Source organism: Plectropomus leopardus, chromosome 12 (genome assembly GCF_008729295.1).
Source record: "Plectropomus leopardus isolate mb chromosome 12, YSFRI_Pleo_2.0, whole genome shotgun sequence".
In the NCBI taxonomy this organism is placed as follows: domain Eukaryota; kingdom Metazoa; phylum Chordata; class Actinopteri; order Perciformes; family Serranidae; genus Plectropomus; species Plectropomus leopardus.
In genome coordinates this window covers 13,049,083-13,069,194 of record NC_056474.1, presented here as the reverse complement: position 1 = coordinate 13,069,194, position 20,112 = coordinate 13,049,083, and the positions used below count along the sequence as shown (strand labels likewise).

General features: G+C 42.2%; 1 protein-coding gene across 11 annotated transcripts in view; it reads left to right on the top strand.

The window, feature by feature from the left end:
- kmt2cb (lysine (K)-specific methyltransferase 2Cb) overlaps positions 1-19,967 on the top strand; it is a 90,172-nt gene extending 70,205 nt beyond the window's left edge. For 6 of the 11 annotated variants that reach the window (XM_042497365.1, XM_042497371.1, XM_042497374.1 and 3 more), the window contains 23 exons: positions 578-2,157; positions 2,244-2,355; positions 3,196-3,262; positions 3,365-3,425; positions 3,560-3,792; positions 5,490-7,121; positions 7,345-7,563; positions 8,541-8,705; positions 8,806-8,935; positions 9,618-9,765; positions 9,888-10,072; positions 10,223-10,362; positions 10,959-11,241; positions 11,453-11,592; positions 12,649-12,762; positions 13,746-14,862; positions 14,961-15,097; positions 15,918-16,060; positions 16,171-16,345; positions 16,425-16,541; positions 16,644-16,717; positions 17,468-17,576; positions 18,117-19,966. In XM_042497365.1, the coding sequence (XP_042353299.1) occupies positions 578-2,157; positions 2,244-2,355; positions 3,196-3,262; positions 3,365-3,425; positions 3,560-3,792; positions 5,490-7,121; positions 7,345-7,563; positions 8,541-8,705; positions 8,806-8,935; positions 9,618-9,765; positions 9,888-10,072; positions 10,223-10,362; positions 10,959-11,241; positions 11,453-11,592; positions 12,649-12,762; positions 13,746-14,862; positions 14,961-15,097; positions 15,918-16,060; positions 16,171-16,345; positions 16,425-16,541; positions 16,644-16,717; positions 17,468-17,576; positions 18,117-18,209 (7,174 nt within the window). In that variant the 3' untranslated portion in view covers positions 18,210-19,966. Of the gene's footprint in view, positions 1-577; positions 2,158-2,243; positions 2,356-3,195; positions 3,263-3,364; positions 3,426-3,559; positions 3,793-5,489; positions 7,122-7,344; positions 7,564-8,540; positions 8,706-8,805; positions 8,936-9,617; positions 9,766-9,887; positions 10,073-10,222; positions 10,363-10,958; positions 11,242-11,452; positions 11,593-12,648; positions 12,763-13,745; positions 14,863-14,960; positions 15,098-15,917; positions 16,061-16,170; positions 16,346-16,424; positions 16,542-16,643; positions 16,718-17,467; positions 17,577-18,116 lie in introns of all 11 variants that reach the window. The other 5 variants (XM_042497367.1, XM_042497366.1, XM_042497369.1 and 2 more) reach the window with 4 other exon arrangements.
- Positions 19,968-20,112: the final 145 nt, after the last annotated feature.

Below are 20,112 nucleotides of genomic sequence, written 5' to 3'. Positions count from 1 at the left end.
CATGAAATAACCAAGTAAACAAACTGAAATGTCTTTATAAATTGCTCTCAAATCCACTCAGTACAGCTTTTTTTTTTTAAGTAAACACACTAAATTGTGTCTTCAGAAATTGCTCTCAAATCCACTTAGTGCAGCATTGTATTAAAGTACCGAATATTATAAATGGGTAACATAATTAGTTCTACTTCAAAATAGAGTTATAGCTGAACTTTAACATTCCCAGTCACAACAAATAAAAATCGGTCACAGTTCCACTTATTTCAGCTGTAGATTAAAACTAGTTCACTGAAAATGAAAAACAAAAAAATTAATCCCATTAATTCCAAAAAAAATCTACTTATTGGAGTAGTAGTATTACAGAAAAACCTGAATATGTGCTGCAAATCATGCTTTACGTTTAAGACACCTGCGTGATGGCGGACGTAAACAAAGGATGAGGCAGGGCACGTTCTCAGAATAACTGATAATTTTACAAATGCACTGTATGGGCCCGATACTGACTCGTTCGATCCAATCAAGACATCTCTACGAGGAATGCTTTTCCTCTCTATTCATGTATTTTTTATTTTTTTTTTAGATTTGCATTTCCACCTGGGGTTCTTGGACCTCATGGCCAAGAGTTCTTTCCCCGGGGGCAACACCCAATGCAGGATGTCCCTCCACAAATGCGACGATCTATGTCTGCTGAAATGGCAAAGACCATGGGAGGCAACCCTATGGGGCTGCCCCAGCACTTCCCACCACGCGGTATGCCAGTGCAGCAGCACAACATCATGGGCCAGCCTTTCATTGAGCTACGACACAGAGCAGTAGAAAACAGGCCACGTATGCCGTTTCCCCCTGGTGCCATGCAAGGAGGCAATATGGATCCCAGCTTGCAGGGTCAAAGGCTACCAGGCTTTCCAGGTGCAGTGGATTCCAGGTTCCCTTTAAATCAGATGCCCAGGATGGTAGATCCCATGGCCGGCCACACTGGCCACGTACAGCTCTCCGCCAGCATGGACAATCTTCATCAGCAAGCCCAAATGCCAGGAAACAACACACTCAAACAATCTCAGTTGATGAGATCCATGAGCCAGCCAGCTTCAAATGAGACCCAGAACATGGCAGCATCTATGATCCTGACTGCACCCCCTGCTGGGCAGACTGAGCCGGTCTCAGTGTCTGGCAGTGAAGCCGTGGAGGAGAAACTGGATGCAGAAGAATCAGCAGTCAAAGATCTTGAGGATGTGGAGGTAAAAGACTTGGTGGATGCCGACTTGGAAAACCTGAATTTGGATCCTGAAGACGGCAAAGATCTGGATCTAGAGACAAATGACCTACACCTTGATGACTTCCTAACATCTGGGAAGTTTGACATCATTGCTTATACAGACCCTGAACTAGATGACATCAAGAAAGACATGTTTAATGAGGAGCTGGATCTCAGTGATCCTATGGATGATAATGCAGACACTTCAGACATTAACAAAAACTCAAGCACAGAAACTGAAGCGTCATCCACCTCAGAGTCTGCTCTTGCAAAGTCAGAGGCTTCAGGTGAGCAGTCTTCAGCTGAAGTGAAGCCTGAGGCCAATGTGAGTCAGGACTCTGCTTCTTTGGCACCTGGGCAAGAAATTAAAACAGAGGTCAAGGAGTGTCAGAAACCCCCTGATGTGGTCGACCAGCAAGCCACTGGAAACACCTTAACCTCCAACCAGCAGGGAGTGCTCTCTGACTCCACCCCAGTCCTGTCCAGTTTACTTGTTAAGCAGCAGCCTGAGGAGCAGTCATTAAATCCAATCGTTGAATCTGTCAATCAAGGAGGTAACCTCCTGGCCCAGCAGAACCAAGTCACCGACACTCAGCATACCTCCGGACTTACATTACCCGACGCCACCACCCCTGCAGGAGAGGCTTCGATGACTGGCTTTGTGGCAGACCACCAGGTGGGGCTAGCCTCCGGAGTGGACCAGAGCGGTATGACTCAGGCCCAGCAGGCAGCGATGAACCAGACACTGGGTCAACACGGCCAGCAACACCGCCCTCTTCTGCTAGAGGAGCAGCCACTTCTGTTGCAGGACCTCCTTGACCAGGAGAGGCAGGAGCAACAGCAGCAGAGGCAGATGCAGGCCATGATACGACAGCGCTCCAGTGACTCCTTCTTCCCAAACATTGGTAATTTATTTAAGCCACAACTCTCGTCATCTGCGTAGGTTAATATTTGAGTCTTTTCTGATGATGTATTTATTTGTCATTTGCAGATTTTGATGCCATCACTGACCCCATCATGAAAGCTAAAATGGTTGCCCTGAAAGGTATCAACAAAGTCATGGTTCAGAACAACATGGGAATGAGCCCAATGGTCATGAACAGGTAAAAAGTTCACTTTGGTATGGCTTGGTTTGGCATGAATACATTTTCTTAGTAGAAAATCTAATGCTCGTAGTGCAAGTGTATTTATCAGTCTTTGCTTTAAAGCTCAAGTGTGTAAGATTTAGGGTGATTTGATGGTGTCTTGTGGTGAACTGCAGGTTGCAACCAGCTTAAGCTTCTCCCGGCTAGATTTCCTTCAGTGTTCATTGTTTAGGAGGTTTTTATCGGGACCAGAATTATCCACAGATGTGCATTCTTCTCCAAAACAGACCAACTCAGTGATTTAAACTCGTGAAAAAATGAATAAAGCAGTTTCACATGACAAATCAGTATATCTCTGACATTGTTTGGCCTGTCTTTGTGGGCGGCTCGTTCATCACATGCTTATGAGTGGTCATCGTTTTTCTCCAATAACTTGAGATCCAGGCATACAGGAGGTTTTTACCGGAAGCCTAATTACCCTTCCTCTCCAAAACAAACTAACCGTGTGGTTTAAACTGGTAAAACACTGATTAAAGCAGTTTCACATTACAAATCAGTGTAACTCCGGTGCTGCTCATTGCAGCAACATGGCGGTGCAACTTGGCAATCTCCATAAACAAGGACCGGTTCCCTATGTAGATATAAACGGCCTCTTCACAATGATTAACACAGTGACTCTTATTTTCACATGATTATAGTACATTAAAAAGAACATGCTTATTATTCTTTAAAGCAGTGGTAATACCAAACTAATAGCCGAGCCACTGGGATATTATGCAAGTTTTTTGTGCAAGAATTGCTACCGTGATTTATTGAATGACACATTGGTGCGTGGTTGTGGTATTGCTCTATTAACAGATTTCCTCCTGGTCCTGCACCACCTTGTCCTGAAAGCACACCTCTTCCTCCTCAAGTTGTTGGACAGGTAATTGAATCATAAATCTGCTTTGATGTTATTTAGAACTATATAATAAAACCTATGTAAGTTTCAAATACATGTTAACATATTTATCAACGTTGCTTTCAGGATGGCAAATTGACACAAGTAGCAAGACCAAATCCTCCAAACTTTGGACCAGGATTTGTCAGTAAGTTCTCCTAAAATCTACATGCATTTTCAACTTTTTTGGTTTGAAGGTCTGTCAGGCCTTGAAATGTTAAGATGTTTGTTTTTCATGCTGTCAAGATTGCTAACAAAAGGAGCCTTTTTTCCTTCTTTCAGACAATGCTCAGAGGGCTCAGTACGAGGAGTGGCTCCAGGAGACTCAGCAACTACTTCAAATGCAGCAGAAGTTTCTGGAAGAGAAGATTGGGGCTCATAGGAAGTCGAAGAAAGCCCTGTCTGCCAAGCAGAGAACAGCTAAGAAGGCAGGGAGAGAGTTCCCCGAGGAGGACGCGGAGCAGCTCAAACATGTCACAGAGCAGCAGGGTGTAGTGCAGAAACAACTGGAGCAGGTAAATGTTCGGCCTGCCAAGCTCCACCACTGAATTCTATCCTCTAAACAATGGCCGCCCTGAGCATTATCCGTTCATTGGTTCTATCGAGCAGAGTTTAATGTTTAAAGAGGGTTTGGCAAATAACAGCCCTTAGGCCAAATCTGGCCCTCCACCAGGAGCAGATGCCCACATCCCTGGCATGCTTAGGACCATTTTATGGATGATGTGTGGTGCTGAAATAAGGCATAAGTGAGTGACAGATGGAAAAATTTTAATCAGTGTTATTTTACTACGGAGACATATTATTTTCTCAACGGCAAATTTATTTGCAGTGACACTAAAGCGCTGGTGCAAGAGCAAAAGATAAACTTATAAGATTTAAGAGAAACACGTACTTCGGGCTAGTCTTTATTTTCATTACCTTCAGTTATTTGTGCTTTTTTTAAGAGAAAGAGCAGAGGTGCTGTCTTTGACTGTATTTCAGCTTTATAGCAGTACTAATTAGTATTAAATGTTAAAGGTATAGTATGCAGGATTTTTCAGTTACTATTGTAAACATGATCGCCAGCAAAAGTGAAAGTACAACACAAACCAAAACCCATATTCCGTTATTGTTGCTACCTTTTTATAAAGCCCTGACCTCACTTGAGCGCTATGAAGGTGCATGCCCATAAACATCCCGAGCATAGAAAATAACAAGATATAGACAAAGGGCAGAGTCTCTGCAGGAAAAAATACACCACCACTCACTTCTAGTGGGTCATTAGTGATGATTCAGAAGGATTATCTTTGTATGAGTATGTTTTCTTATTAAAAATCTTGCATTTTATATTTTAACAGTGTTTCCATGGGCATGGAAAACTTGGAAAAGTCATGGAATTTCACAGTCACATTTTCCAGCCCTGTAAAAGACATAGAATTTGTAAATATTATTGATAGTTTTCTAAAAGTAATAGAATTGCGTTGTGTGTAATGAAATTGTTACAGAAATCCTTTGTAGATACCTTCCACGTAGTGTTACATACCAGCAAAATTATTTTCTGCAGCTGTTGACAGAACGCAGCTCGAATATATGTCGATGTGTGACATTTTTTTACATCACATATTCCGACTCTCCCTCCATGTGTGCCAGCTAACTGAAATTATGTTTGAAGAGATTTTGAATCTAATATGTTTGAAAAACACTAGGCAAGTGGGGCAAGAAAAAAAAATGTATGATTGGGCCTTGAAAAGTTATGGAGAAGTTTAGGAATTTGTTCCACAAAAATGTGTGGGAACCCTTTCTTTAACTAATTAGTATAATTGATCCAGGAGATTATGTAGGTATTTGTTATGTGTTTAAAGGTATACATCTCAATATTTTCTTTCAAGCAGACTTGAAAAAATAGTATTTGAACAAAATAAAGAATTCAGAGCACATCGTTTGAGCTTATGTCTGCACTGCGCCTGTCAACCTGCTCTGACTCCCTAAAAGCAGTGCTGAAAAAATGCTCTTGGCTGATTGTACTTTCCAACTCCTGCTTTAAAGTTAAAATCTTGAGTTACTGTTTGAAATTAAAATCATTCATCTCTTCCCCTCTGTAGACCCGTGTCCTCTTAAATTTGTCTTGTGAATGTGATAAAACACCTTGAAAGCAATACGTAATTTCTTTGTGAATTTCATAAAGAACCTCACTGACATTTTTTTCATGAAAATGTCTTGTGTTTTGTTTCAGATCCGCAAGCAGCAGAAGGAACACGCTGAGCTAATAGAGGAGTACCGAGTAAAACAGCAGCAGAACAATATGACACCCATAATGCCTGGGATGCACCCAATGCCAGGCCCTGCTGGCATGGTCCCCGGTGGACCACCAATTGTCCAACCTCCGATGAATCCCGTGATGCAAATGCCACTTCATCCTGGTCAGCCAAATCCACCTCAGTGTATGCCCAACCCTCCACCTGGCTGGCATCCTGGTGCTCCGATGCCGATGCCACCTATAATGCCCCCACAGGTACCTGTGGGCAATCCAGGCCAACCTCATCCAATGCCATTGGGTAACATGCCTCCACACCCACAAATGCCCGTGGATCCCCAGGCGCCACCAGCTCCACCAGGTGGTGTAAAACCCATGCAGGCAGGTGGTGTCAAGTTTGACGACAACAACCCGTTTAGTGAAGGCTTCCAGGAGCGGGAAAGGAGGGAGAGGCTTAGGGAGCAGCAGGAGAGACAGCGGGTGCAGCTGATGCAGGAAGTCGAACGACAGAGAGCCCTGAAACATCGTATGGAAATGGAGCAGCAAGGGATGATGGGGCCAGATGGGAACATGCCACCGCTCGCTCAGATGCCGTTTTTTAACGCCGAGCTGCCACAGGACTTCATGCAGCCTCAGAGGCCTCCTCTGCCACAACAGCAGCAACTTGCACCGATGTTCCCGCAGCAGCAGGGCATGCAGCCTGGTATGGGCTCACCACCTGGAGCGTTTATGCAAAGCGAAAGGAGGGCCATGATGGGCAATGGAATGATGCCCCGTGACATGGGGCCTGGATTTGGGCCTGATAATCTTGCTCTACAAGCACCCAATTTCCCCCAAGGTCAACCCAGACCGCGTCAGTTCAGTGGACCGGGAATGATGCTTCAGATGCCAGGTGAGGGTCCACCGTTTGGAGGTGACTCAGCTACGCCTCTTCCGTCTAACTTCCCGGGCTCAGGTCAGTCTTTAATCCAACTCTACTCCAACATCATCCCAGACGAGAAGGGGAAGAAGAAGAGGAACCGCAAAAAGAAGAAGGACGATGATGCAGATTCAGTCAAGACACCTTCAACTCCACATTCAGACCTGACAGCCCCTCTCACACCTTGTGTCTCAGATACCTCCTCGACTCCAACCAGAAACACCCACCTCTTCGGTGACCAGGACTTGTCAAGGTCCCCTTTACTGGGATCTTCCACCCCGAGTCACTCAGAGCTGGAGAGGCAGCTTTCTGGAGGCCAATCTGGTCACCCTGGTCTCTTATCCGAAACAGCAAGAGCGCAGGCTCAGGAACATGACCGGATCCTGAACAACATAAAGCTGGAGCAGACCGATGCGAGTGAGTGTCACGGGCCCCGGGAAGGGTCCATCGGCTCAGAGATTAGCTCTGTGAAGGAGGAGGGTAGTAAAGGGAGTGTGTCTCCCTTCCCTGCAGGGCAAAGTCCAAACAAGGGGGAGGCCGGCAATGAACTGCTGAAACACCTTCTGAAGAACAAGAGCACACCTCCACCTGGACTGTCCCAGCAGAGGTCGGAGGAGAGCATGCGCTTAGAGGAGGAGGAGCCGGCAGACTGCAAAGCCCTGCTGAGGCAAAGCTCCATGGACAGCAACGGGGTCAGTCTTTGTGTTTGTCATACAGTGAGAGAGCTCAGGGGGTTGATCAACATAGTGAGTCATATACGGGCTTAGTGATTCAGATGGGAGGTGTGTCATAGTTAAATTGGGATGAGTCATCGCTTTTGGTTTTTGAATGAGTCATAGTTCTGTGTTTGAAAACATCTAACTTGGAGACATAATGCCGCTCAAGTAATTTCAAGTTTTTTTTATGCATTTTTAGGCAACAATATCATTTTCTCATCTCCAGGCGTACTCTGATGGCACCACAGACTTCCCTGGGCCTGTGCTCCCTGAACAGGAGAAGAAGAAAGGGAGGAACAAGAGGGCTCCGAAAGGAGGAGATAAACCTGCCTCTCGCTACAAGAAAAGGAAGAAGGAAGGGGATGAGAGGCAACTAATGCACTCAGGCCCCGACACTGTAATGACCCAAATCAAACAGGTAAGAATCATTTTACCACCTCGTGACCTGTTCTTCATAAAACTGAGGCTGCAACGCTCTTTGAGAACAAAGGACGGTAAAAAGATTATAGCTGAAAATCTATAAAGCTTTTTTCTGAATTTTCCGGTATTAATTACTGCCAGGGTAGAAAACGGTCTCCACAAAGTGCACAGACACTAATTTCACATATCATAAGCATATTACTATAATTAGGTACTTGTTAGATGTCGGTTGGGCACACAGGTAGTAGAAGATTTTATTATTCAGGAGAAGGGAAGATGATTCGTGATTATATAGTAAGTCCCTCACCGATTGACGCTTGTTGATTTATATGTTATAAAGCCTACTCACTTATTAGAAATTAAGTTGAATATCATCTTATCTTTACATTGTGAGACAGCTCAGCAAAACCAAATGAGCATGCATTTTCATGCTAGTTTATTATTAACTTATTGGAAAAACTTCTATATTGGAAAGTCTGATTCTGCCCCTGTTTACCTGCCTTGTTCCTTGGTCTGCAGCAAGGTTGATAACTGAGCCAGAGATTATGCTTCCTGTTATTCTTCCAAAATTCAATTCAATACAGTCGAGGCCACATTCTCAAAGATGCCAGTTCAGGCAAGGCTGGCTATATTCTGAACTTTTGTGGGCATTTTACAGGAGGTCAAACAACTACAGTATGAAATAGCAAAATAGCCCTGCATACTGAACACATGACTAATGCTTGCATGGGCTGAAGAATGGCTTTGGTGGTGTTGGAAGGTTATTTGATATAAAAAAAATTTTAAAAATCCATCTCTCCAAGCTAAATGGGCCTGGTTATGTTAGGTCAATTATAAATATCATGTGTGCTATGTAATGTCTTGTTTTAGGTTGCTTTTAGTATTTTTGTATCATTTTTTGTATTGTGCAAGATCTTGCATAATGATTTCACTCCTATTCCTTGCCCTGATCCTGTTTCCTCTCCTGCAACACAGCAGCTCTCCCTGCTGCCCCTCATGGAGCCACTGATTGGGGTCAACTTTGCCCATTTCGCTCCGTATGGCAGCGGCCAGCTCAACGGAGAAAACCTCCTGTCTGGTACCTTTGGCAGCGCCTCACTCGATGGAGTCTCAGACTATTACTCCCAGCTGGCCTACAAGGTGAGATCTGCTTACTTTACCAAGTTGGGTAAACAGATTGATGTGTGTTAAGTCTTCAGCATGCTGTGCTGACACACTGCGTTGGTTCTGACTCCCACAGCAGAGTAACCTGAGCAATCCGCCAACACCACCGGCATCTCTTCCTCCCACCCCACCACCTGTGAACCGACAAAAGATGATCAATGGATTTGCTACAACAGAAGAGCTGGCCAGCAAAGCTGCTGCCATGGGTAAGCATTCAGCAGAGCATACCTTTTTTTAATTCCACATTTTTCCCACTTAATCTCACACTGCTGTAACCTAGAAACAAGCGCCTTGTTAACACCTGATATTGACATGCATCTGGGGACATCCAGTCATCACTGGACAACTCTAAATTTGTATGTTGGCAGCTGGCAGTAAAATGGGCCTCTACTTGCGACTCAAGTGACCACTTGTGATCAGATATTACTTTCCAGCTCTATATATGCAAATAAACACGGAAATGATTTAAATTTGTAAAGGTACATGGGACAAGGTAGATGCCACCACTATCACTGTCATCACCCTGGGTTTCAACAGGCATAGTGTTGCTTCTTTGAAATGTCCTTATAAATCGCTCGTTGTATTGTGAATCATCTTGTTTCCTTTGTACTGATTCTTCAGCCCAAACAGCAGTCGGGACAGTGTGTGCTCCCTCCTTTTTGCCTGATGTTGTGGCTTCTTCTTAAGAAGAAGTAGTAGAGGAAGAATTCCTTATTGTCACGTGTACATTGTACAGAGAAATTGTACTATATACATATAATACTTAATGGAGCAGTGAGCAGCCACGTGCAGTAATTCAAATTTGGCACAAATGTTCATTTGGACTTAACAATTAACTAATAAGATTTTTGTACATACTTACTGACTTTGTGCTCCTGTTTCACACAGTGTCCAAAGGCCTGGTCCCAAAGCCGCTCCATGTCCCATTCAGGACTGAGGAAGACCTGCTAGCCCGGGCCATTGCACAGGGACCCAAAACTGTGGATGTTCCGGCCTCCCTCCCCACCCCTCCTCACAACAACCAGGAGGAGCTCAGGTAACAGATGAATAACAGTCTGTGTTAACCACTCATGTTATCTTATTCTGATCATTGTTTTGGGCTGGATGGTGTTGTCAGAGCTGTTTGATTTACTGTTTCTCCCCATTAAATGATAACAGCAACAGAGGACAGGAGCCTTGCAAGGACAGGGACACACCTGACAGTTTCGTACCATCCTCATCTCCCGAGAGCGTGGTCGGCATGGAGATCAGTCGCTACCCAGACCTGTCTCTGGTGAAAGAAGAGCCACTGTCCCCCTGCCTGTCTCCTGTCCTCCCCATGCTTCCTGCTCCAGATGGGAAAGGTAAACACACACAACTGCAACACATTTTTTCCTGTGACTTCAGTCATAATAGATTGGGTGTTTTTGTGTTTGCAGTTTAAAACACACAACTCTATCATACCCTGAAAGTGAGATTGCAAATTTTTACGAACGTCTTTTTTCGTTCCCCAGGGTCAGAAATCAAACTGCAAGATATCAAAACAGAGCCTTCTGCTATGTTCTTCGGCGGCTCCCCCTTTGGCTCCATGTCGAATGATTCCAAACAAGGACTGGTGTCTGTAGCGATCACACTGAGACCAGCTGCAGCAGAGGTAGGAATACATGATATGTGGTTTTACAGAAATGCAGCACAGACTTTAGTCTTCCTTTGTTTTACAATAGTCCTGTCCCTCTGAGTCAGTCATCCTGTTAAACTTGATCATAATTTTTTTCAAAAAACAACAAATAAGAATAATTTTACAGAATCCCCCCTCATTTGTATTATGAAAAATATGATATGAATAATATGAAAAATATAAACATTTTTTGTGCAGGTTGTGTTACATCCATTCATATCTTGTAAATTCTTACATACATGCACCACGTTTAAAGCTTTATATTCACTCAGGGTTGCCCTTTGTGTCTGGCTTATTCATTTGCTGGCAAGTTCAGTCTCACATGGCAGAGAAAACTACCTCTTTTGTCTTTTATTTTATTTTTAACTTTACATTTTATTGCATATTACAGTAATAGAGATATTGCCATCCCAATTTTTATCTATACATTAAATCCCACTATATCCATATCCTGCATCATAAAAAAACAAAAAAAACAACAGGGATGTAAATGTAGATCACACGCCAAAAATACAGTCTTACTGGTTTTCTATAAGATTTTTGGTGAACCTAATCAACTTCTTTTCCTTCAGAACATCACGGGTGTGGTGGCAGCCATTTCAGACCTACTATGTGTGAAGATCCCCAGTAGCTATGAGGTCAGCAGCACCCCAGACAGGGGGCCCCTATCTATACTCAGTGGTCAAAGGATGGGCCCCCACGGCATGGAGCATCGACCTCCCATGCTCTTCCACGGACAAGGAGACAACGGAGGGCTTCACGGCCGGCCGGGACAGATGATACGGCCCGGTGGAGCCCAGGCGATGATGCATCAGCAGCAGGCACACCATTTCCGTTTCCATCCTAACAGCCCAGGTGAAGGAAATTTAAAGAAAGCATTTGTAATTGAAATGTCACCTCTGATTAAAGCTAAACATAATGACTTCCTGTGAAAAAGCGCAAAGGAGCAATTCTCATTTCTTTTACTTCTATAATAGGCAGTTACATTTTCCGGCTAATACTTGTTTGTTACCTTATAGTCAAGCATCATACATTTATTAAAAAAACACATTTTCTGTTACTTCAGGTGCAGCTTTAGTGCGAGGACCTGACCAGAAGACCCCAGCCAGCCCTGGATGTAAACCTCAGTGGTGCTGCCACTGTAAAGTGGTGGTTCTGGGAAATGGAGTTCAGAAATCCATCAAAGATCTCCCAGCTCACATGAAGGTGCAGAATTAATTATGTTTAAATACTCATACTTAAAGGCAGTAGGGTGATATATTAACCCTTTGAAACCTGGATGAACATCAGTTTTCTTGTGCTGCGCAAGCTATTTTACCCTTGTTTTTATTTGTTGTTTTTTTTTTCAAAACATGGTGGGAAAAAAACAATGGCCAGCTTGGCAAGAAATGGTCCACAAATTGCAAGAAATTAGTAAAAGGCAACAAGAAAAATACCTAAATTAGTTTTAAAAAAGAGGGCAGGATTATAAGAAAACTATCCAAAGAAATAGGGAAAAATGTCCAGAAAACTATATTTATAATTTTATATTTAAAATTATGTTGCAGCTAAAATATATATAAAATAAATACATATATTTTATGGTTTTCAGTACTTTGTAGTTGTTGTTGTTTTTCCAGGTAATTTTCTTTTTACTAATTTTTGGCTTATTTTTAGGCCATGTCTTATTAAAATGTTCGTTGCCTTCTTGTGGTGTTTTTAAAAGAAATCAGATTAATTTGCTCAGGTTTCAAAGGGTAAAGTAATCAAGCCATCTTTCAGCCGGAGCACTCGTGATAAACGTGTGATTTGGAGACTAATGAAGTAAAGCATGCTTTAAATACACCGCACCAGTTCATAAAAAGTCATCTGTGTCAAACAATTATGGATCATCTATTATTGATTTCCCAGTGGGGCCCAAGAGCCGTGACTGGATGCTCAGATCTTACTTTAGAGGATATATGATCTCCTTTCAGCCTGGAGAGCCATACACATCTATACTGTGCGCACACAGCACCACTGTAAAACTGCCTGTATCCTCTGATTATGTAAATCCTGCCTGCTGGAGTTAAATCCATTTCAGATTAATTAGTGGGTTAAACAGCAAACCTCATGACTTCAGTGGAGAGTATTTTGGTTATTTAAATATTGTAGGTTTTTGATGTTTATTTCATAACTTCTTTTAACGTCAGTTAACTTAAGCAGTTCACGTTGGTCGGGCTTTGATTTAACACCTCATTCCTTATTCAGCCTGTTAAAACTTGGACTGACTTCTCTCATTAGGAATCCGGAGGCCGCTTGAAATCTGAGGAAGACCTGGTCTTCTGTAGTCACAGCTGCTTCCTGCTCTACTGCTCCTCATCGCCTCTGCAATCCAGATCCAACACGGAAACTAAGGTTCGTGCCGGCGTAACTATGAATGTACTGATCAGATCTCAAATATTTGTATTGAAGGCAATCAAGGCATTTTAGAAGTGTTCGGGATCGGCTGTATTGAGCCCGACCCAATCCTTTGTTTTACACTTTGATGGAGGAAGTATTCGGATCCTCTACTTATATCAAAATACTAATAACACACTGTGAAAATACTCTGATATAAGTAAAAGTCCTGTACTGAAAAGTATTAAGTAAAAGTAAATAAGTACATCAGGAACACTTACTTTAAGTATTAAAAGTAAAAGTACCCACTGCAGAGAAAAGATCCAAATTATTCAGCTTAAACAACTTAAATGATTTTCATAATAATTGCCAGTCAAGTTTCAGTCTCACTGTAAGGTCATTTAATCTATTTAAAATGTAAAAGTAACACACACCAAGGGTTATAGCGAGGTGCTGATCGCTGGCAGTAGACTTAACCAAAAAGATGGTTTGTTATTTCATACTGTTTGTTTAAAAAAAAAAAAAAAAGCAAAACATTATTGTATATAGCATGTTTCATTCCAAAAAAAAAATTAAATGAAATAAATATGTAAATTAGACCATTAGAAGAGGGTAATACATATGAATTATTATGAATAAAGGAACTAAAAATGTAATAAAAACCAATAATAGGTAAAATAGTTGAACAAGATTAACAGCTTGGATGAATGGTCGTTTTTCTTAATTCATTGCAGAGCTATTCAGTTGTCAAGCATAAGCATTGGATTGATTTTAATAACTTCAATAGCTTGAATTGTGCGCGTGTGCAGCTGTATTTTCTGGGGAAATAGAAGTATCAGACTGGGACACGATACCGGCAGATACTCAATATTGAGTGACTCAAACTGGGATCAGGGGCAGAAAAGCATGACCAAACACCTCCATGATGTTACACCACAGTGCAGTTGATATGATTGTTTTGTTTGTTCCTGTACATCATGACTGTTGTCTCATCTTTCCAGGAATCGGTGTCCCTCCTCCCTGCCTCAGAGCAAACAGAAAGTCTCTCTAAAACTCTGCACCAGTACAGTAACAACATGTCATCGCTGGATGTTCATTGCCTGGCTCAGCTTCAGCCCAAGCAGTCTCCTCCCTCCACTCCTCCCATCCCCTTCCCTATGGCAGGCGAGACACCCAAGACGGAGACTAAGTCTGATGCTATCAAAGTCACGGTGAAGCTGAAGGCCCGGCCGAGGTCCCATGACGGCTGGCATCAGGGAAAGAGACAGAAAGGACTCCGCTGGAGGAAGTGGACTGTCCAGGTGGTCGTGCCAAGAGGGAATTCCCAACTCCCAGATGAGGATAAGATCGATGAGCTCCTGAAGAAGCTCGGGGCCTCGCTGCGCCCTCCTGCCTCACTGCGGGACCACAGGCGGTGCTGTTTCTGTCACCAGTTTGGAGACGGGATCACTGACGGCCCTGCTCGGCTTCTTAATCTAGATCTTGATGTCTGGGTCCATCTAAACTGTGCCCTGTGGTCAACTGAGGTGTATGAGACACAAGCCGGTGCCCTTATCAACGTAGAGCTTGCGCTGCGTCGTGGCCAAACGGTACGCTGCGCCTACTGCCAGCAGACTGGAGCCACCAGCGGCTGCCACCGCCTACGCTGCACTAACGTCTACCATTTCACCTGTGCGCTGCAAGCTCAGTGCACCTTCTTCAAGGACAAGACCATGCTCTGTCATGCCCACAGGCCCCGAGGAACAGCCGGACAAGCACTAGAGCACGAGCTGCGTTGCTTTGCCGTCTTCCGACGAGTCTACGTTCAAAGAGATGAAGTGCGTCAGATCGCCACTGCCGTGCAGCAGCCGGAGTTGGGCTATACGTTTCGAGTCGGCAGCCTGGTATTGCATGCAATGGGCCAACTGACCCCTCTACAAATGGCAGCCTTCCATTCCCCAACAGCCATCTTTCCAGTTGGCTACGAGGCGTGCCGCATTTACTGGAGCATGCGCCATGGCAACCGCCGTTGCCGTTACGTCTGTTCTGTTGAGGACAGAGAGGATCAGCCAGAGTTTACCATCAGAGTCATTGAACAGGGCTACCAAGACCTGGTCCTGACTGACAACTCTGCTAAAGGTTTGTTCTTTCATATCTTTACAGAAATATTGTTGTTGTGTGTTTCAGCCTCTTCAGAGTCTGTTTTTTTTCACGTGTGCTTGTCTCACTGTACTCAGGAGTTTGGGATAAAGTTCTGGGCCCTGTTGCTGAGAAAAGAAGCGAAGTCGGCACTCTGAAGCTCTTCCCTGTTTACCTGAAAGGAGAGGACTTGTTTGGACTCACGGTCCCTGCAGTCACCAAGATCTCTGAATCGGTTTGTTGCTGCTTTTTGTGGTTTTATTCATTTTAAAAGAACAGTGTGTAGGATTTAGTGCCATCTAGTGCTGAAGATTGCAGATAACACCCAGCTGAAACTTTTCCCACGAATAAAGCAGTTTCACGTGACAAAAAAGTTTTTCCAACGCTGCTTGTCACGAGGGAACTGGTCATTGCAAAACTGGCTGATGCAAGAATGCAAAAGGCCCAATCTAAAACCAGTGTTTGATATGTCTAATCTTGGCTGCTGTGGAAAATTGGCTATACAACATGGCAGACTCAGGCTCCCAGGAACGCTGCTCAGCCTTGCAGCCCGTTTTCCCAGTGGCCACTTTCAGTTAAATTTAAAAATCCGTAACGTCATCACAGTGTTACGTCTATGAGCCGAGCAGGAACTTGCGGGTGGGGCCAGCAGGAGATACACTATTGCACATATTCAGTGGGGTACATATCACAGAAGTAAACTCGGAAGCTGGAAAACTTTTTCAACATGCACCAGGAGAGCAACTCCATTGGAATAAATAGGCGCCATCTTGAGGTTTGGTATTTAGTTATTATTAAAGTTTATGTGTTTACTCTGTGGACGTGGACCTTCTCCCCGTGTAGGTATAAACAGCTCATTCTAACAGAAATAAAATACGAAGATTCTTATTTTCAGGTTATTATACAAAGAAAATATACTTATATACCATTTCTGCCAATATACCCCCCTAAATCGTACATACTGGACCTTTAAATAATATGAAATTTAAACGACTGCATAGCTAATATTCTGCACAGGCTGCAGGACATAACCCTTCTTTACTCATTTATTCCAGCTCCCAGGAGTGGAGGCCTGCGTCAGGTACTCTTTCCGTTACGGACGCAACCCTCTTGTGGAGTTGCCTCTCATATTCAATCCAGCCGGCTGTGCGCGCGCCCAGCCGAGAACCAGCTCCTCCTACACTTCACTGGTGATAAGGTAACTTTGAGTACAGCTGATAATGTCTGTATGTTGTCTCCAATCAAAACAACAGCATCATTTAATTTTCATTGTTTTAAAAATGATATTTTTGTTACTCCTCCCTAAAGGCCGCAACCACAGGCTGTATCCAGCAGCAGTGCCAGGTCGAACCAGAATGTGGCCCAGGGAGAGGGTGGCGCCCCCCATAGCAAGCCTCCAGTAGTGCACCCCAGGTCTTCTCAGTACCGCTGGATGAAGAGTGAGTGGAGAGCCAATGTCTATCTGGCCCGCTCCCGCATCCAGGTCAGTGTTATATAGATATTTGATTTACCTCTCCGCTTTGAGACTGTGGAAAGACTGAACTTGTGTGTTGGGTTCACAGGGCCTGGGGCTGTGTGCTGCTCGAGACATTGAAAAACAAACTATGGTGATCGAGTACAATGGAACCGTCCTCCGAAATGAGGTTGCCATCAGCAAGGAGAAGATCTACAGATCTCAGGTATTCTTCTATTTTTAATACTTTCTTAGCTGAAATTCAGTTTGTCTAAAGTTACTCTTTCCAGAAAAAAACAGAAAGTAAATTCTTTTCTCTCCCACACAGAACCGAGAAGTGTTCATGTTCCGCATCGACAGCGAACATGTTGTGGATGCCACCCGAACTGGAGGGTTAGCAAGGTACTGTGAGATTTCATTGGTGGTTGCGACATTTTTGTAAACGTGTAAGGAGAAGAGAATTACACCTTTCATGGTCCTGCAGCTCCAAATGTGCCACAGTTCAGTTCTTGTGTATTAAAACTGTTTTTCAAGGTGATGCCCTCCATTCATTCTGCTACGCCAGTATTGCTTTCCAGTGCTGCTCCTGGAGGCACAAATTAAAAGCGTTATGCAAGTAATTTTAAAGACGTCGCTTTTGCCATACCTGAATTTGTATATACAGCACGTGGCATCAATTTTAACTGCTTTTTAAAAACTTTGGGTATTTGGAGTGCTATGTATTAAAAGGGGAGAAACACAATTTGACAGGAAACATTTTTCAACATCCACCTGTATTTGCTTAATGCCCATTTTCTCGTTGCTTTTACACATTAAGATCCCGCAGTGAGTCTAACCCTTGGATCCCACAGGGCGCAGCTGCAACATGTTCCAGTAGAAAATTTCAATTAAAGTGGTATTTTAAATGTCTTAAATTTAATGTGTTTATACCTGTAATCATCTTACATGGTACAAGGTAGATTTATCAGTCATTTTTTAAACATAGTGTACAAAAAGAAAAGAAAATTTGTCTTTGATGTTGTCCTAAAAACAGATCTATATTTTAAAACGTTTTAATCTAGTTAAAGGGGCTCTGTGCGACATGTCTTTCCAGTCGTGCGCAGAATGTTGTGTGATATGTAATAAATCTTTTTATTTCATTGTGTTTTTCAGATATATCAACCACTCTTGTGCCCCGAACTGCGTTGCTGAGGTGGTCACATTTGAGAGGGGTTACAAAATCATCATCAGCTCCAATCGCAGAGTTGAAAAAGGAGAGGAGGTGAATATCTCTTCTTTTCTTTAATCAGATACTTACACAGTTGTATGAATTTAGGTCTCAAAAAAGAATGAATTGTGATATTTAGAAACTAGGGATGAGAATCACCAGAGGCACCAGTATACGATATTATCACAATGCATAAGTCACAATACAGTATTATTGTGATTCCAACATATTGTGATATGCAATATGACTATCGCCATAAAATACATTGTGATATTTTTCTGTTTATTAACTTTTTTTAACTGCAAACTATGACCTCAATTGTAAACTTTGCATCTAATAAGATAAAGTTTTCAGTCTTTTCATTTCACATTAGTCACTTGTGTATCTGGTGGACTGGAAAATAGTTGATTATATTATTCTAGTAGGCTATCAAAAGTTAAATTCTTATTTCTAATTGATAATTTGTACATTAAAAAATTGGCACTTGGCTTCCCTGTAACGATACATTATTGCCACACAAAAATATCACGGTACTACGCTACATCGATTTTTTTTCCCTTATCAGAAACTGATGTTTCCCTCTCTGTTTTCCAGCTGTGTTTCGACTACCAGTTTGACGCTGTGGAGGGTCAGCAAAAGATCGCCTGCCACTGTGGAGCTCCTGAATGCAGGAAGTGGATTAACTGAGGAAAACACAAAAAAAAAACCCCACGACAAACCTAAAAGCATTCCTTGCTATCATGTGTGGATGATGTGATCTCTGCACAGAGGAAAAAAAAGGCTTCACATTAAAGTCATTTTATGAATGAGCAGAAGGCCTGAACCCTTGGAGAGGTGAATCAATTTTTGAAATCATGGAGGAAAAAAATGGGTGGAGGAAGGGAAATGTAACACAGTAGCAGGATGTGACTCGTGCCATATGTGAGAGGCTCTGTTGTACGCGACGCCTCTGTCTGTCTGTATGTGTCTGTGCGTTTGTTTGGTGTACATGGGGTGAGGAATCCACCAGCGAATGAGAAAGCACTGTGCAGGGTGCGGCCTTATTGCTTACTAAGGGCAGGCCCTTTTGTTTCATACTGTTAATGTATACCGTATGACTAAATGTAGACATCACTGAATGAGGAATGTACAGCAATGAATATCGCGAAGGGAATATTAACTTGCACTAAAAAAAAGAAAATAAACAAAAAAACACACACACACACACACACACACACACACGAAAACTTTTAAAATACTTGATTCCATGAGTCAGTTTTATCATAGGTCTCTGTCATGTGATTTGTGTGGAATTCGAGAGGTTTTGTATTTATTACTGAGTGAATGAATTTTATTCTCAACATGATGAGATTGAGTTAAAGAAGGCTAGATTGCTATTGTTTTTGAAGATTGAGGAAGACATGCTGTTACTTTTGTATAAATGTACATAAAGAAAACTATAGGAATAACCGACCAAATACTACCTTAACCTTCTTGATGTTTGGGTGTTTTTAAAATTGTTTTTGTTCTGTTTGTCATTGAAATTTATTTAAGATGGACGTTATTTCAGTTTGAGAGTATATATTATGATTATTCTGTACAGAATTTGTAATATAACCACAATAATTCACAAAGTATTTTTGTTGTATTAAAAGTAAGGTATTGTAGCGTAGTGTTTTGTGACTTACACATGCTTTGACCACTCAAAAAAAAAAGAAATATTTTTGTTGACTAACGTAACGAATTATCAGTTACAGAATTTAAAAAAAAAAAAAAAAAAGACTCTTCAAATAGTAAGAGATCAGTGTGATCTGTTTGCTGTTAATCAGGTTTGATTTTAAAGAACTGTGAATTAGGTTTTGAAACCCAAAAATGACTTTTTAACTTTTTAACACAAATAGGAACACCGACATGTATTTACCTGTTTTTGTTTTTACATTGCTTTTAAAAATACGGTGCAAAACGTCTAATGATGTTGTGAGTTAGACGAACCAGTGTGTGACAGAAAGAATCGTAACGGGGAACTCTTGTTTGGAAGTGTAGGTTGTTCTACCTTTTTTTGGACAGAAATTGCATCCTCCTCAATCAGAAATATTTCTTATACTGACACTTCACAAGTCACATGCTTAGAAACGGAAGAGTTTTTGCGTGCACAATTTCAAGTCGACTGTAAAATTTTGGAGACAGTCTTAGAACTTGTAATGTATATGGCATGTATTTTTTTAACTTTCCGAAGACTCAATTGTATATATTTTCTCAATGAATGGTTGTAACAAAATTGTTTCTTGGATATTTTTCTTCTCTTGTATGATATTACATCATCCTGCCAGTGTGTTTGTGCTACATTTTCTTGGTCGTGTAGTCAGATTTTTTCTTTTTTTTTTCTTTCTTTCTTTTTTTTTGAAAATGCCTTTTGAAGTGTACAGAGTATGAGGTTTGGAGTTTGTGGAATTGAATTTAGAAACATTTACAAAAATAAACTATTTTACATGTTAGCAAGTTGTGTATGTGGGATCAATAATTGCACTTTATTTAAACTGTTAAATATAAGGAAATTATGCCATGAGAAATTTTAAATTTCCCCAACATTGGTTGTTGAAGAGTATCTCTG